A 15,577-nucleotide genomic window follows, 5' to 3' on the forward strand; every position below is an offset into this window, starting at 1 on the left:
TTATCCTAAGTGGCAAATCGAAGCCAGAAAACTTACGTGTGAGATAGTACCTACCAATCAGGGACCTTGGTATCCCGATCAAAATAGATCAAATGGCCCATGCTGTTTGGCTCCCACAGCGGGGTCGGTGGTATTGGTAAATAGAGCCGCTCCCTCAGCCGGGTCGGTGGTAAATAGAGCCGCTCCCTCAGCCGGGTCGGTGGAGCCCCTCCCTCAGCCGGGTCGGTGGTAAATGGAGCCGCCGAGTCGCTGGTACGTCTTTGGCGGGTTTCACAAACCTCCCGTCCATCTCTGACAGTGTATTTGACGTCATGGCCCACAGTCGAACAGAGGTCACACATTGCAGTGGCGGCCGGCGACAAACGACGGCCATTTTACGGCAGCGATTTAACGGCAGCGGTCCAACAGCAGCCCGCGTACCAACGACCGAGCTGCCACAGACACAGGCATGCTCCCGACAGCTCTTGGTTCCTGCCTACAGACACGGATTATCTGCTTCTAGTCCTGGCTTCCTGCCTATTTTCTGGCGCCTATCGTATTCTGCTTTGAGGTCCTATATGCACACTGCGGGCTAAATGCGCCGTTTTATTGAGCATACGTCACTCTCTGTTCCACTTGTTCCAGCAGCTCCATTCACAGTTTAGTTTTAACTTATCCTCCGGATCGGTACCGCGGCTTCACTGGCTCACTGCGCCACCGGGTCCCTGCGCCACCGGGTCCCTGCGCTACCGGCTCCCTGCGTCATCGGGTCCCCAGAGTCGCTGTGATGTCACTGACTGTCTGCGTCACTGGTCCCTGCGTTATCGGGTCCCCAGAGTCGCTGTGACGTCACTGGCACCCCGGAGACACTGGCACCCCGGAGGCTCTCTGACGCCACTGGCTACCTGAGTCACTGGCTCTCCGGTGTGACTCTGAGGGCGCTGGTCTGTCCATTCAGCTCCGACTCGGACTCGGACTCGGACTCGAGTCGCCGCGCCTCTCGCCGAGTCTGCGACTCCTCTGCCTCGGCTCCTCCCCCGCGCCTCCTCCGCTGGTCCTCCTCCTGCTCCGCGCGCCTCCGCGCCTCCTCCTCCTCCTCCTCTGCGCGCCTCCGCGCCTCCTCCTCCTCCTCCTCTGCGCGCCTCCGCGCCTCCTCCTCCTCCCGCTCCTCCCGCTCGGTGCTGAGGAACCAGTCCTCGTCGAATGAGGAGGTCATCCAGTCCTCGGCCGGGCCGTCCCCGTCCCGCGGCGTCCCGCTGAGGTCCGAGTCGGCCTCGTCTGTTCCGCGGGGACTGCTGTCGGCCCCGTCTGGCCCGCCGGAGCAGCTGCGGATCCTCTCGGAGCTGCGAGGGCTGCTGCCGGCCCCGTCTGGCCCGCGGGGACTGCTGTCGGCCGGCTCCGGCCCGCCGGAGCAGCTGCGGGCCCTCTCCGAGCTGCGAGGGCCGCTGCCGAGGCCCGCGGCGGCCGGCCGCTGGTCGACGCCGACGGCCAGTCTGCGCAGGCTGTCCAGCGTCTCAGCGAGGCCCGGCTGTGGCCCGGCCCGCGGTACCGGTACCTGTGGTACCCGCGGTGCCTGCGCTGGGGCGGCCGGAGCGGCGGCGGTCGTCAGCCAGGAGCGGTCCTTCCGACCCGGCTCCGCCCCCGCCCCCGCCCCCGCCCCCGCCCCCGCCGACCGGGGGCCGCCGGCTGGTCCGCCCTGGCAGCCCGAGTTTGGCTGCCTCTTCTTCTTTTTGGCCGCCTCAGCCATCATCACCTGTGGTAAATAAGTGTGAGACGGACGGTAAATGGGCGTCAGACGGACGGTAAATGGGCGTCAGACGGACGGTAAATGGGCGACAGACGGACGGTAAATGGGCGTCAGACGGACGGTAAATGGGCGTCAGACGGACGGTAAATGGGTGAACGGACGTCAGAAGGATGGTCAGACTGCACGGCGTAAGCGCCTCAGACCAGTCCAGAACACCTGGGTCGGCCCGACAGCTGCTGCGAATGGCACACACCTGTGGCACGGGGCTGGGAAACATACCCAACCCTAACCCATCTGTGGGTAATTCCGCAGTGCACACCATGTCTGTGAGCAGGCGACCTGAGCACCCACTGACCGAGAGTGGCACGCCGAACAGGCCGGCGGCGGCGCCCGGCCCCCCGCCGGCCGCGGCGGGGTCGCCGGCGCAGACGGGCCGCCCGGCGCCGTCCAGGTCGTAGCAGCCGGGCGTGAGGTAGTCTGTAGGCCGGCCGTCCTCCTCCTCCTCCTCCTCCCCCGAGGAGCGGCCCGGGGACGGCGGGGAGGACGGCCTGGAGGACGACGGGCCGCCGCCGGCCGCCGCCGGGCCCTGCCACCGAGCTGAGGGCACCGCCGGCGTGGGCGAGAGGTCAACGGACGGCACACAGCAGTCAAAGGCCAACAGAGGGCAACAGAGGGCACACAACGGAGGTCAGATCACACATCATTATTACTAATTTCCAAGCTTCCATGAACTTTTATAACACTGTCCCATAGCGTGCTGTCCGTGTCCCACTTTCCCACTGTCCTGCTGTCCCTCTGTCCCACAGTCCCGCCGTCCTGCTGTGAGCTGTCCCACTGTCCCTCCGTCCCGTGTCCTGCTGTCCCTCCGTCCCGTGTCCTGCTGTCCCTCCGTCCCGTGTCCTGCTGTCCCTCCGTCCCGTGTCCTGCTGTCCCTCCGTCCCGTGTCCTGCTGTCCCTCCGTCCCGTGTCCTGCTGTCCCTCCGTCCCGTGTCCTGCTGTCCCTCCGTCCCGTGTCCTGCTGTCCCTCCGTCCCGTGTCCTGCTGTCCCTCCGTCCCGTGTCCTGCTGTCCCTCCGTCCCGTGTCCTGCTGTCCCTCCGTCCCGTGTCCTGCTGTCCCTCCGTCCCGTGTCCTGCTGTCCCTCCGTCCCGTGTCCTGCTGTCCCTCCGTCCCGTGTCCCGCTGTCCCTCCGTCCCGTGTCCCGCTGTCCCTCCGTCCCGTGTCCCGCTGTCCGTCCGTCCCGTGTCCCGCTGTCCCTCCGTCCCGTGTCCTGCTGTCCCTCCGTCCCGTGTCCCGCTGTCCCTCCGTCCCGTGTCCCGCTGTCCGTCCGTCCCGTGTCCCGTGTCCCGCTGTCCTGTGTCCCTCCATCCAGCTGTCCCACTGTCCGGCCGTCCCACTGTCCCACTGTCCCACTGTCCCACTGTCCCGCTGTCCCACTGTCCCACTGTCCCGCTGTCCCGCTGTCCCGCTGTCCCGCTGTCCTGCTGTCCCGCTGTCCCTCTGTCCCACTGTCCCACTGTCCCGCTGTCCCACTGTCCCGCTGTCCCGCTGTCCCACTGTCCCACTGTCCCACTGTCCCACTGTCCCGCTGTCCCACTGTCCCACTGTCCCGCTGTCCCGCTGTCCCGCCGTCCCGCTGTCCCGCTGTCTCGCTGTCCCGCTGTCCCGCTGTCCCGCTGTCCCGCTGTCCCTCTGTCCCGCGTCCCACCATTGGCGGTGTGCGGCGCCTTCAGCCGCTCGCCGACGCGCCGGGCCGGCCGGCGCGCCGCCAGGAACCTCCGCTTCACGCGGCTCGACCAGCGGCAGGTGGTGGCGGCCGGCGGGTCGGCGGCCGCGGCGCCGGTCACCAGCTGCCCACAGTAGCAGACAGTCAGCAGACAGTCAGCAGACAGTCAGCAGACAGCCAGCAGACAGTCAGCAGACAGTCAGCAGACAGTCAGCAGACAGTCAGCAGACAGTCAGACAGCAGACAGTCAGCAGACAGCCAGCGGACAGTCAGCAGACAGTCAGCAGACAGTCAGCAGACAGTCAGACAGCAGACAGTCAGCAGACAGTCAGACAGCAGGCAGACAGCAGACAGGCAGACAGCAGACAGGCAGACAGCAGACAGGCAGACAGCGGACAGTCAGCGGACAGCGACAGCCAACAGGCAGACAGCAGACAGCGGACAGTCAGCGGACGGTGATAGGCGGACAGCGGATAGTCAGCGGACAAGTGGCAGACAGGGACAGTCAGTGGCAGGCGTCAGCGGACAGTAAACGGACAGACAGCAGACAGCGCAGACACTGGTAAACAGAGAGCGGACAGGGGCATTATCAGTTGATAGACACTCGTGTCTGTGTCTTCTGTGTGTCTGTGTGTCTGTGTCTTCTGTGTGTTTGTCTGTATGTCTGTGTGTCGGTGAGTCTGTGTCTGTGTCTGTGTGCAGTCTGTAGTTACTGTACCGCCTGCAGGGAGCTGATGGCCTCCTGTGTCTGTGTCTGTGTATGTTCAGTCTGTAGTTACTGTACCGCCTGCAGGGAGCTGATGGCCTCCTGTGTCTGTGTCTGTGTATGTTCAGTCTGTAGTTACTGTACCGCCTGCAGGGAGCTGATGGCCTCCTGTGTGTCTGTGTGTCGGTGAGTCTGTGTCTGTGTATGTGTGCAGTCTGTAGCTACTGTACCGCCTGCAGGGAGCTGATGGCCTCCTGTGTGGCTCTGGGCCCGCCGTCGACCGCTCTGGCCGCCGGCTGCGGTGTGGGCGGCGACACGTCTCCTCCGGCCGGGTCCTTGGTGCGCAGCTCCCGCGGGATCTGACGGAGGCACAGACAGCGCCGGCGGCCCGTCAGCAGTCCGCCCCATCAGCGCCAACTCCGGTACCTGCTCCAGTAGGTACTAGATACCCCCGGTTTTCTGCCATCCTGTGCCAATTGCCCTGGGTTTCCAGCGATTTCATTCTATCACCTCTGGGGCACCAACTCCCAGTGATCTCCCCTCATTATTTTTGGGTTTTTGGCCTGGCCCTACTCCATCACCTTTCGGTTTCTGGATGTTCCATCCATTACTTCTGGTTCCCCACTGGGTTTCCTCATGCCATTTCCTCAAAGTGTCCAGGGACGCCTGCAATATTTCTATTTTCGGATGGGTTTCCCAGTGGTCTCCTTCTTTGACCCTTGGTCTCCCGGTGAGTTGCCCTCCATTACGCCTGGGCTCCCGGTGGACTGTCCCGGTGGCTCTCCCCCGTTACCTCTGGCATCCCGGTGGGTTGTCCCTCCATTTCCCTTGGTCTCTCGGACGGCTCTGCTCTGTCCCCCGTTACCTCCGGCCTGCCGGTGGCTCTCCCCTGTTACCTCCGGTCTGCCGGTGGCTCTCCCCCGTTACCTCCGGTCTGCCGGTGGCTCTCCCCCGTTACCTCCGGTCTGCCGGTGGCTCTCCCCCGTTACCTCCGGTCTGCCGGTGGCTCTCCCCCGTTACCTCCGGTCTGCCGGTGGCTCTCCCCCGTTACCTCCGGCCTGCCGGTGGCTCTCCCCCGTTACCTCCGGTCTGCCGGTGGCTCTCCCCCGTTACCTCCGGTCTGCCGGTGGCTCTCCCCCGTTACCTCCGGTCTGCCGGTGGCTCTCCCCCGTTACCTCCGGTCTGCCGGTGGCTCTCCCCCGTTACCTCCGGCCTGCCGGTGGCTCTCCCCCGTTACCTCCGGTCTGCCGGTGGCTCTCCCCCGTTACCTCCGGCCTGCCGGTGGCTCTCCCCCGTTACCTCCGGCCTGCCGGTGGCTCTCCCCCGTTACCTCCGGCCTGCCGGTGGTGTCCGGGGGGACGAGTCTGCCCAGCGTCACGGTCCGGCGCGCCAGCTGCTCCCGAAACGAGTCCACCAGGGCGCGCGTCCTGCTCAGCTGGTGCTGGATACCTGCCGCCAGATACAGATACAGATACAGATACAGAGGCATCCACCAGGGCGTGCGTCCTGCTCAGCTGGTGCTGGATACCTGCCGCCAGATGCAGATACAGATACAGATACAGAGGCATCCACCAGGGCGCGCGTCCTGCTCAGCTGGTGCTGGATACCTGCCGCCAGATACAGATACAGATACAGATACAGATACAGATACAGATACAGAGGTATCCACCAAGGCGCGCGTCCTGCTCAGCTGGTGCTGGATACCTGCCGTCAGATACAGATACAGATACAGATACAGATACAGATACAGAGGTATCCACCAAGGCGCGCGTCCTGCTCAGCTGGTGCTGGATACCTGCCGTCAGATACAGATACAGATACAGATACAGAGGTGTCCACCAAGGCGCGCGTCCTGCTCAGCTGGTGCTGGATACCTGCCGTCAGATACAGATACAGATACAGATACAGATACAGAAGATTCCACTAGAGCGTGCGTCCTGCTCAGCTGGTGCTGGATACCTGCCGTCAGATACAGATACAGATACAGATACAGATACAGATACAGATACAGATACAGAGGTGTCCACCAAGGCGCGCGTCCTGCTCAGCTGGTGCTGGATACCTGCCGTCAGATATAGATACAGATGCAGATACAGATACAGAGGTATCCACCAGGGCGCGCGTCCTGCTCAGCTGGTGCTGGATACCTGCTGTCAGATACAGATACAGATAAATACAGACAGATACAGGTAGAGAGATTTATGCAGTTACAGATGCAGATACATAGAGACAGATACAGAGAGATAGTGTATATCACATAGAGATACAGGCAGGTGTATATGTACCTGTTCATTATACATACCTATGTGTTATACCTACATACATAACAATATATTGCATGCATATACGTATAAATACATACAGATACATTTACTCAGATACACACCATGAGCATTGAACAATCACGTGACGTCTGACCTGTGTCGTCGGCTTTGGGCCTGACCCGGCCCAGGGCGGCCTTCACTTGTGACGTCATAGTAAACAGGTTCACCAGGTGTTTTAGCACGTCCACCAGCTGAAAAAACAGCCGCCCGGCGGATACACAGAACGTCACAGTGCACACGTTTACCAGGATATCATGTCCGTCAGCCGGACGAAAAAAGAATGATCACTGCAAGTGCAGTCTGCATGTGCGCACGTGCACTGTGTAATGCAAGACCGTGGCAAGACTAATCGTAGCCGGTAGCATACGGAAATGAATCGCCCGCCTGTAAGCCAGGTTTCGATGTTGCCCAGTATCCCCACTATCTACGGGTGATGACGATCACATAGGCGTAGGAACAGGGGGGGCCAGGTGGGCAAGTGCCCACCCACTTTTCGAGGTGGGGGGGCCAACTATGTGTTTTGGCCCACCCACTTTTTACTCGAGGCCCCTCGTCTCGATTTGAGAGGACGTCGTCACCTTCCAGAATAAACAAGCTCGGTAAAAATAAGTTCCACGAATCCCCACGCACGGACTCCAAGGGGCCGTGATGGATCCAAGGAGCCCCTCTGTTCATACTTGTCAGTCGAAGCCCCTGAGACTGATGGCCTGAGAGGCCCTAGTGGATCTGAGGAGGCCCCAATATCCACACTGGTCTGGGGAGGCCCCTGACACTGGCGGTCTGGGAGGCCCCTCTATCCACACAAGTCAGAGGTCTGAGACTGGTGGTCTGGGAGGCCCCTCCATCCACACTAGTCAGAATAGGCCCTTGACACTGGCGGTCTAGCCGAGGCCCCCTACCCTCACTAGTCAGAGGAGGCCCCTCTATCCTCAATAGTCAGAAGAGGCCCCTGAAACTGATGGTCTGGGAGGCCTATCCATCTACACGGAGGCCCCTGAGACTGATGACCTGAGGGGTCCTTATAATCACACCAGGCAGAAGAGGCCCATAAGACTGATGGACTGAGAGGCCCTTCTATTCATACTGGCCACAGGAGACCCCCAAAACTTTCGGTCTGGGAGGTCCCTCAATCCGGCACCAGTCAGAAGAGTCCCCTGATACTGATGGCCTGGGAAGCCCTTATATTCACACTAGGCAGAGGAGGCCCCTGAGACTGATGGCATGAGAGGCCCTCATATTCACACCAGTCAGAAGAGGCCCCCGAGGCCGATGGCTGTGAGGCCCTTCTGTTCATATAACTGGCCACTGGAGGCCCCTGAAACCGGTGGTCTGGGAGGGCCCTCTATCCACACTAGTCAGAAGAGGCCCCTGAGACCGATGGTCTGAGAGGCTCTTATATTCATACTGGCCACAAGAGGCCCCTGACACTGATAGTCAGAGAGGTCCACTCCTAATGAATCTGAGGGGGCCCTCTATCCACATTTACACTTTTTTTAGGGAGGTCCCCGAGGCTGATGGTCTGAGAGGCCCTTTTATTTATAGTTTATACTGTTCACAGGAGCCCCCTGAGATTAATGGTCTGAGAGGCTCCTCCATTTATACTTACCAGAGGAGGCCCCTAGGATTGATGGTCTAACAGGCCCTTCTATTTATACTAGCCAGAGGAGGCCCATGAGACCGATGGTCTGAGAGGCCCTTCTATTCAAACTAGGCAGATGAGGCCCCTGAGAATGATAGTCCGAAGAGCCATGCGGCGGCAACTGGCCGTGGCCATATTTCGGCTCGGTAGGGCCCCACAGAGCTCATGAGAGCACCTCAAGGGCTCCTAAGTAGACACGCTTATCCCCATAAGGGTGCCACGCCGGCTTCTGAAGGCTTCTTGTAGGCATCTAAGGGCCCTTTCCGGCCTCTAAAGGCTCCACCCGCCTGAGATGGCTCCACACCAGTGTTTATGAGCGCCACACAGTGGCGCCTTTGAGGGTCATACTAATGTCTCTTAGGGCCCTATATCGGTGGCTCTGGGGGCCCCACACCGGCGCCTCTGTGGGCCACCACACCTGTGCATCTCAAGGCTCTATAGGTACATCTGAAGGACCCACACCGACACCTCTGAGGGCCCCACACCAGTATCTCGGAGCTCTGAAGGCCCCACACCGGTGACTCTGAGGACTCACCGGCTCCTGAGAGCACCATGTTGATGTCTAACGGCTCCACAAGGCCACTGAAGGCACCACACAAGCTCTCACTGAGCTCTAATGTCCATGCACCGGCCTCTGAGGGATTTAAGCCAGCGCATTCATAGCTCCACACCAGCAATTGTAAGGGTTTCACACTGAAGTATCTGAGGGTTCCACACCGGTGTCTCTAAGGGCCACATACTGGCATCTCTGAAGGCCCCATACCGGCGTCTCCGAGGGTCCACATCTGGCGGGCACCCATCAGCGACTGAAGGTCCCACACTGTCGACTCCGAGAGCCCCATCTGCGTCTGGGAGCACCATGCCGTCTCTAAGAACCACAGCGGCTCCTCCTTACGAAAGATGGGCGTCTGCATGCCAAAGGGGAGCGGTTCTGAGACAGTAGGACACCTACGTGCAATAGAGGGACGCCTATGAAGCCCATAGGGGCGCCTCAATGCGTAAGAGGGGCGCCTCTGAGGCCTACATGTATGGGCGTCCACATGCAATAGAGGTCTGCTGCAATTGATCAATGCCATGGGGGTGCATTCATAAGAAACAGGGGCGCCGGCATGGCAAAGAGAGGCGCCTTCAAGTGTCCATAAAAGAGAGACGCCTAAAATGGTGCGGACTTTCCGCACTGTTCGCTTAAGCGGTTACGCCCCTGGGTACATCTGCCCGATCTCAGAAGCTAGATTTGGAGGTCATACTTGAAAGCAGCCAGCAGGACGAGGCAAAAGTTGGAGGCCCCTAAAAATAGGAGGCCCCCTGGAAAAGGAGGCCCCTTGACAGGGTGGCCCACCCACTTTTCATGACGTTCCTACGCCCGTGGACGATCATATACCTATGTCTTACAGACCGTATGAAAACTCCGTCCGTTTGCAAAGAGCCTGGCCCAGTCCAGTCAGGCCGTTTGAAGGCGGCCTGAAAACATTAGCCGCTTGCAAACCGCCTGAAATATGAGACCGTTTGGAAACGGCCTAGGCAGTTTGGAAACGGCCTAGTCAGATTTCAAACGGCCTGGCGAAGTAGGGGAGAGTGGGGTAAGATGCCCACTAGGGTGGGAAAGACCCACTAGGGTAGGAAAAGAGGGGGTGGGGCACCCCCTCTTTCGGCGAAACAAAGAATCGAACCTGGAAATTAATGTTCTTAGCGTAAAGTGGAAGACTGCCTTGTTAACTGCACAAAAATTTGCGAAGCTCAGTTGGGCAACGGCTGGCTGGTGATTGCATGTTTTTATTTGCTTCTTTCAAAAAATATCTTGGTGTCAAAACATTGTAAATATCAAAGAAGGTAAATAGTTTTATGTCCCTTTCTATGGTCGTGATACATTAACATGCGTGAACTGTGTCCCAAACAGTTTGTTTCAGGGTGTAGTTTTATGGCTAACAAATTGTACTGATTTAATGTTAATTCGGTACCTTGGGGTAAGATGCCCCCTGCCCTGATGGGGAAAGACGCCCCCTAAATCTGCAGGCTGGCCTTCAAGGAACCCGTCAAATCATTTATTATACGAGTATACTTGTGATGAGAGACAAAAGCTGATCTGGGACTATTGAGAGTCCAGTACGGTCGGGTGCTCCCCATGCCGGTCTCTCGGCCCACACAGCGACTTTTTGGGCGGCGTCTGACTCTGTGAGCCCTCACGATGGCCTCTGTGGGCCCCATTATTGGCTCCAAGGCCCCTCACGACATCCTTTGAGGGCTCCCACGTTGGCTCCACGGGCCGCGCTGGCATCTGAGGTCCCCACGATGGGCTCGAGGGCCCTCAAACAACATGAAGACCTGTAACGGCCACACAGCGGTCTCAGAACGCCACCACTTAGGCTGGTTTGGCCGCGCTGAACTATGATGGCCCTAACGATGACCCCTGAAGCCCTTACGACTACTTTTGAGGGCCCTTACGATGACGTTTAGTGTCTATTGCTGGCTCGAAGGGACTACTGATTCGTTCAGGCGATTCACGTGCCCATTTATGTCACTTATAGTGCAGGGGGCATCTTCCCCAACGCCAGGGGGCGTCTTTCCCACCCTGTGGGGTAAGATGCCCCCTTTCACTTCTTCAGGAAAATGCTTAATAGCATAAAAGTTATCATATTTCAGGTACGAAAGTGTGTTATTTTTTGGAGAAAAATGGTGTCGGCTTCCGTAAAAACTCCAAGTTTTTGCTTTCCGATCGTCATTTTCGAATAATATATGAGATTATAAAACCCTGGGCATCTTACCCCACTCTCCCCTACAACTACCTCAGAAAATATCTTAATGGATCCAGATTGGTCGATGATCGGGTTTGCGGAAGGACTTGTCTACGTCGAACATTTTCTAGCTGTGCATGTGCTCGTCCCGCCCCTGTTCCCCACAATATTAATTTAGGGTTATCTATGGTTTAACGATTCATACAGCTGATGGAACCTGGTGAAATCATGCCACAGGCAGTCCATGGGGGCGACATATTATTAACCCGCGCACCGACCGGGGGGGGGGGGGGGCGGATATCCGCCCCCTGAGGTTTTTCGTAGATAGCGGGAAAACTGCGGCGCGTAGCTCCGCGAAATTTGGTACGACTATTCTCTCATCAATTTTACACATGGTGTGCAAGTTTGAACCTCCTAACTTCTAAGGTCAGGTCACCAGGTCACTTTGAATGACCCAACCTCAAGTCACTTTTTTGCAACTTTGTCACCGTGCCAGAGCTACAGTAGATGTCAGAGGCCTTTGAAAGTCGCAGGATGCTATAAGGTCATTAGTAGCTACAATTTGTTTATCTCGAAATTTTGATATCGATGACCTAAGGTCAGGTCAATTTCTCGACCTCCCCATTATAAGTCAATGGGGGAAAAATCAACTCCCTGTTTTTACCACTAAAACGGGTCGGAATGGCCCCATAAACCATACATAACTTTATAAACGATCAACCTTCACCTTGAGGTCTGTTTTGCTGTTGGGCGGCTGTAAGGTCATGTGACGTCATCAAAGGTCACCAAAGTTTTTTTTGCCAATAACTCCGTACAGGAACAAGATACAGCCGCGCGGATGGTCTCATTGTGTTCAGCTCGTCAAGGCACATCGAATGATATACACGATGACCTCGAGGTCACGTGACCTGAGGTCAACCTTTGACCTTGACCTTTTGAGGTCAACATATATATCATTCGATGCAGATTGACGAGAGGATTACGATGATGCCCTTAGTTTGTTTCTATCTTGAATAGTTCGAACGTTATTCGAGAAAAACTTTCCATATCTAGCGCTGCCATTTTGACTTTTTAACCCCTGTGACGTCATCTTTGACCTGACCTGAAAATGACCTAGTAAAAATTGTAGACCTTGTCCGTGCGTATCCCATGCCGTTTACCGCTTGTCGCTATCTTGCTTCGTTCTCGAGATCTCAGGGGGGCGCTCATCCGCCCCTCCCCCCTCCGTCGGTACGAAGTTGGCGCAGACCCCCCGGGCCCCGTCAGTGCACGGGTTAACAGTCATGCTTCAACAAACTATTGCTCTTTGTCCATTGTCCAGCTATCTTCACGCTGACTAGACTGTTTTCAAACCGCCTAAGCCATTTGCAAATGGCCTGGTGCTCAATAGTTGCCATACGGCCTAGCCCTAGGCGATTTCCAAACGGCCTGAAATTTCAGGCAGCTTGCAAACAGCCTGGAACTTCAGACCATTTTCAAAGGGCCTGACTTTTAAACCCGTTTGCAAACTGACTGGGCAGCCCAGGCCGTTTGCAAACGGCCTGACTCGAGCCAAGGCCGTTTGCAAACGGACGGAGTTTCATACGGCCTGTAACATATGTTCGGCTCTCGCGAGGTTAAGCGGTAGGCTTTGCACTTTTACGTTTCCGGTTATATCTCAGAAACTAATCGATCTACGATGAAGCCCTTTTACACGATCATGGCCGGCTTGTGAGCCAATAAGTCGATCGCATCTTCAAAACTTAACCCTCGCCGGCACAGGGGGGGGGGGGTTGATGCAACCCCCTAAGGTTTTTTCGCGAATAACTCGCGTAAAAAGCGGCCGATTGCGACGAAAGTTTAAGTACCCTCGCATTGATCAATTTTACACCTACCATAAAAACTTCATGACCCTGACTCAAATGACCTTTGATCTGTGACCTCTTTTCCGAGACCATGTTTGGCCGGAATCGCGATTCGGCGTATGTCGGCTCGCATTAGCCGCGCGTTTGCAAGCTTTTCGTGGTTTCAAACGTTCAAACATGTGATTTGATGTTGTTGCCATACATGAGGGTGGGTGTCAAGGTCACCTGAAGGTCAGGTCAGGTCATTGTCCTTTGGTGACCTAGGGTGACCTCGGTTCACTTTTTCGAGTTTTACATGTTTCTAGGCTAGTTTTTAGAGCTGAATTCGAATTTAGCAACCATTTGAACATTTATGAAGTAGTTTTGGTGCCTTCGTAACATGTTACGAAGCTCTCAGAGGCGGTTGACACATATTACGAATACCCGTCACAACCCCTACCGGTTGACCTGACCTGACCTGACCCGACCTGGTCTAAATGCTTAAATACATCCTCTCTGATCATAACTAACACGATATTCGTGATCAGCACCCCGGAAAACCCCAAAGCAGCCACACTTTACGACTTTCGAACAGGTCCCGATTTTCCCGGTTTTCGGGTAATTGACCTGACCTGGAATTGACGGGTAATTGACCCGATGACCTAGGACCTTAACCCGCGCCCGGCTGGGGGTCCTGGATTTCCACGCCCTGCTGGGTGTTTGAACACCCCCCTTGTAACTCGGCTCCTGGGCCACGTAGCGATACGCGGAAGGCGGCGATCGAAAGAGCGTCAAAAATAATGACGAAATCACTTCAGTCAATTTTTTGGTCAGGTCAAAGGTCAGGTCACCATTGCCAAGGCAAAATTTCGCCGATTTCCAGGTCGAATGTCTAAAATTTCCAAGAAGCTAACGCATAACTCGGGAACTAATAGAGCTACAGCGCTGCGGAAAAGCGCATTCGATAGCCCTATTAACGCCCTTTTTTGAGTAATTCCCTCAGATTTGACCTAACGTCAACGGTTTTGCCTGCAGGGGGCAAAAACTGCAAAAATAGCCGATTTTTCGGAAACGGTTTTTCTGCAATAACTTTTGACCCAAGCTTTGTACGAGCTTACTTTTACCGGCATCGTGTTCCTCTCGTCAAGACGCATCGAATGAACTATAATTTGACCTTGAGAGGTCAACTTGAAAATTTGACCTCAGGTCAAGGTCATGACCTGACAGGAAAGGGTCATGTTGCATATCAGTCGATCCGTATCGTCGAGCTGAACACATCTAAGGCGTTTTCATCGCTCTAGCATGCCTGTATCAAAAGTTATTTGCGAAAAACTGTTGGATACCATTCGTGACCTTAGATGACCTCAGGGCATAAACAAGGGTCACGGACACCATTTTTATGTTCAGTGTGTCTAAACCACTTGTAATTCGGTGTTTGGGAGTGTTTATAATGTCTTTCGTCCAAAAGAGGCGCATTTCAATTTTCTCCCATTGACTTATACCTAGGTAATGGGGAGTTCGCAAAATTGACCTGACCTTAGGTCATGGATATCAAAATTCTGAGATGTACATTTTGTACATGCTATTGCTCTTAGCAATCGCTGAAAGTTTCAAAGCGATCGGTCACTCGGTGTAGCTATGGCAGACATTGAAACTTTTTATGAGGTGAGGTCACTTCAAGTTACCTGGTGACCTGACCTTGAATGACCTTGGTCTGAAATTTTAACAACATGTGTAGAATCGATGTATAATAAGGTGTACCAAAAACGGCGGCGCTCCGCGCCGCCGTTTTTGAGATATTCGCGAAAAACCACAAGGGGGGGGGGGTGTGTTCAAACACCCCCCCCCAGCAGGGCGCGGGTTAAAGTTGGGTATAATCGGCTTCCTCTCGTGACGGGCAACACGATCGTTTTTTCCGCGAAGCTCTAGCTCGATCAGGGGCCAAACGCGAGGGGGGGGGGGGGTCGAACCCCCCCCCCCCCCCCCCTTGTGCCGTCGAAGGACGCAAAATGGCCTGTGCCGGCGAGGGTTAAGCTTAAGACGACGAAGATATAGCCTGAAGTACATACACTAAATTTTCTAGGTGCAAAACCTGCCGCTAAAACCCGCGAGACCTGTACCTACGAAAAAAAATTGAGTTTGTGATTGACAGGACGGCGCTGTCTGACGCATGTAGACTAGAGCGCTCGAACGGTTGCCGAGATATGAAGCTGCGAAGTGTCGCGTGGCCGCTCGTACCGATATTCCACCTCAAACTGCTGACTGCAGACCTTACCTCAGCCTCTTCTGCTGCGTCGTCCGTCACCTCAGAGTCACGTGACCGGCTCAGTGGGCTGTCCACGGCGTCACGTGACCGGCTGGCTGAACCGTCGGCGGTGTCACGTGACCGGCTCAGCGGCCCGTCGGCGGTGTCACGTGACCGGCCGTCCCTGCGGCCCAGCGGCGGGTCAGCGGTAGTCGGCGGTGGTCAGCGGGCCTCAGCTCCAGGCTGCGGCAGCGCGGTCGGGCCGCGCCAAGGCTTTATTCGAGTACACCGGCCGCGACCACACTGCACTGGCGCTGAGCAACTCCGCGAGTCGTTCCGCTGAGCATCGTTTGTGGCAGGTGACTCAAAATGAGTTCAACCTCAGCCTGGAGCCACCTCCACTCTAGTCGCTACATTGCTTTTCCATACAGAAAAACAAAAACGGACGACTTTAAATGATACATTTTGGTGAAAGGATGAAGAGCAATACAAGGAACAAACAATCCACTCATGGCCTATCATCCATCCATGATTAACCCTCGCCGGACCTATTGGTTTTCTACATCAACATACGCGCCGGCCGAGGGGGGGGGGGGGCGGGTACGACCCCCTCGCCGTTTCGCCCCTGGTGGAGCTAGCGCGTCGCGGAAAAAACGAG

General features: G+C 56.4%; 1 protein-coding gene across 1 annotated transcript; it reads right to left on the minus strand.

The window, feature by feature from the left end:
* Positions 1–284: 284 nt before the first annotated feature.
* Positions 285–15,089, minus strand: LOC122391499 (collagen alpha-1(I) chain-like). The gene is made up of 7 exons (XM_043385508.1): positions 14,950–15,089; positions 6,575–6,671; positions 5,487–5,605; positions 4,387–4,515; positions 3,433–3,574; positions 2,082–2,323; positions 285–1,732 (listed from the first exon to the last, which is right to left on the minus strand). The coding sequence occupies exons 2-7, from the start codon at positions 6,630–6,632 to the stop codon at positions 890–892; spliced, it is 1,533 nt and encodes a 510-aa protein (XP_043241443.1). The 5' UTR covers positions 6,633–6,671; positions 14,950–15,089; the 3' UTR covers positions 285–889.
* Between the last annotated feature and the right edge of the window lie 488 nt (positions 15,090–15,577).

The sequence above is a fragment of the Amphibalanus amphitrite genome, unplaced genomic scaffold (assembly GCF_019059575.1).
Source record: "Amphibalanus amphitrite isolate SeventyFive unplaced genomic scaffold, NRLGWU_Aamphi_draft 000440F_arrow, whole genome shotgun sequence".
NCBI classification, from domain to species: domain Eukaryota; kingdom Metazoa; phylum Arthropoda; class Thecostraca; order Balanomorpha; family Balanidae; genus Amphibalanus; species Amphibalanus amphitrite.

Coding starts and splice junctions, on each gene's coding strand:
- LOC122391499 (XM_043385508.1), bottom strand. CDS start 6,632: ATGACGTCACAAGTGAAGGCCGCCCTGGGCCGGGTCAGGCCCAAAGCC. Junction 4,516..5,486: donor ACACCACCGGCAGGCCGGAG/GTAACGGGGGAG, acceptor TGCCTCCGTCAG/ATCCCGCGGGAGCTGCGCAC. Junction 2,324..3,432: donor GGCGCCGCACACCGCCAATG/GTGGGACGCGGG, acceptor CGGTGCCCTCAG/CTCGGTGGCAGGGCCCGGCG.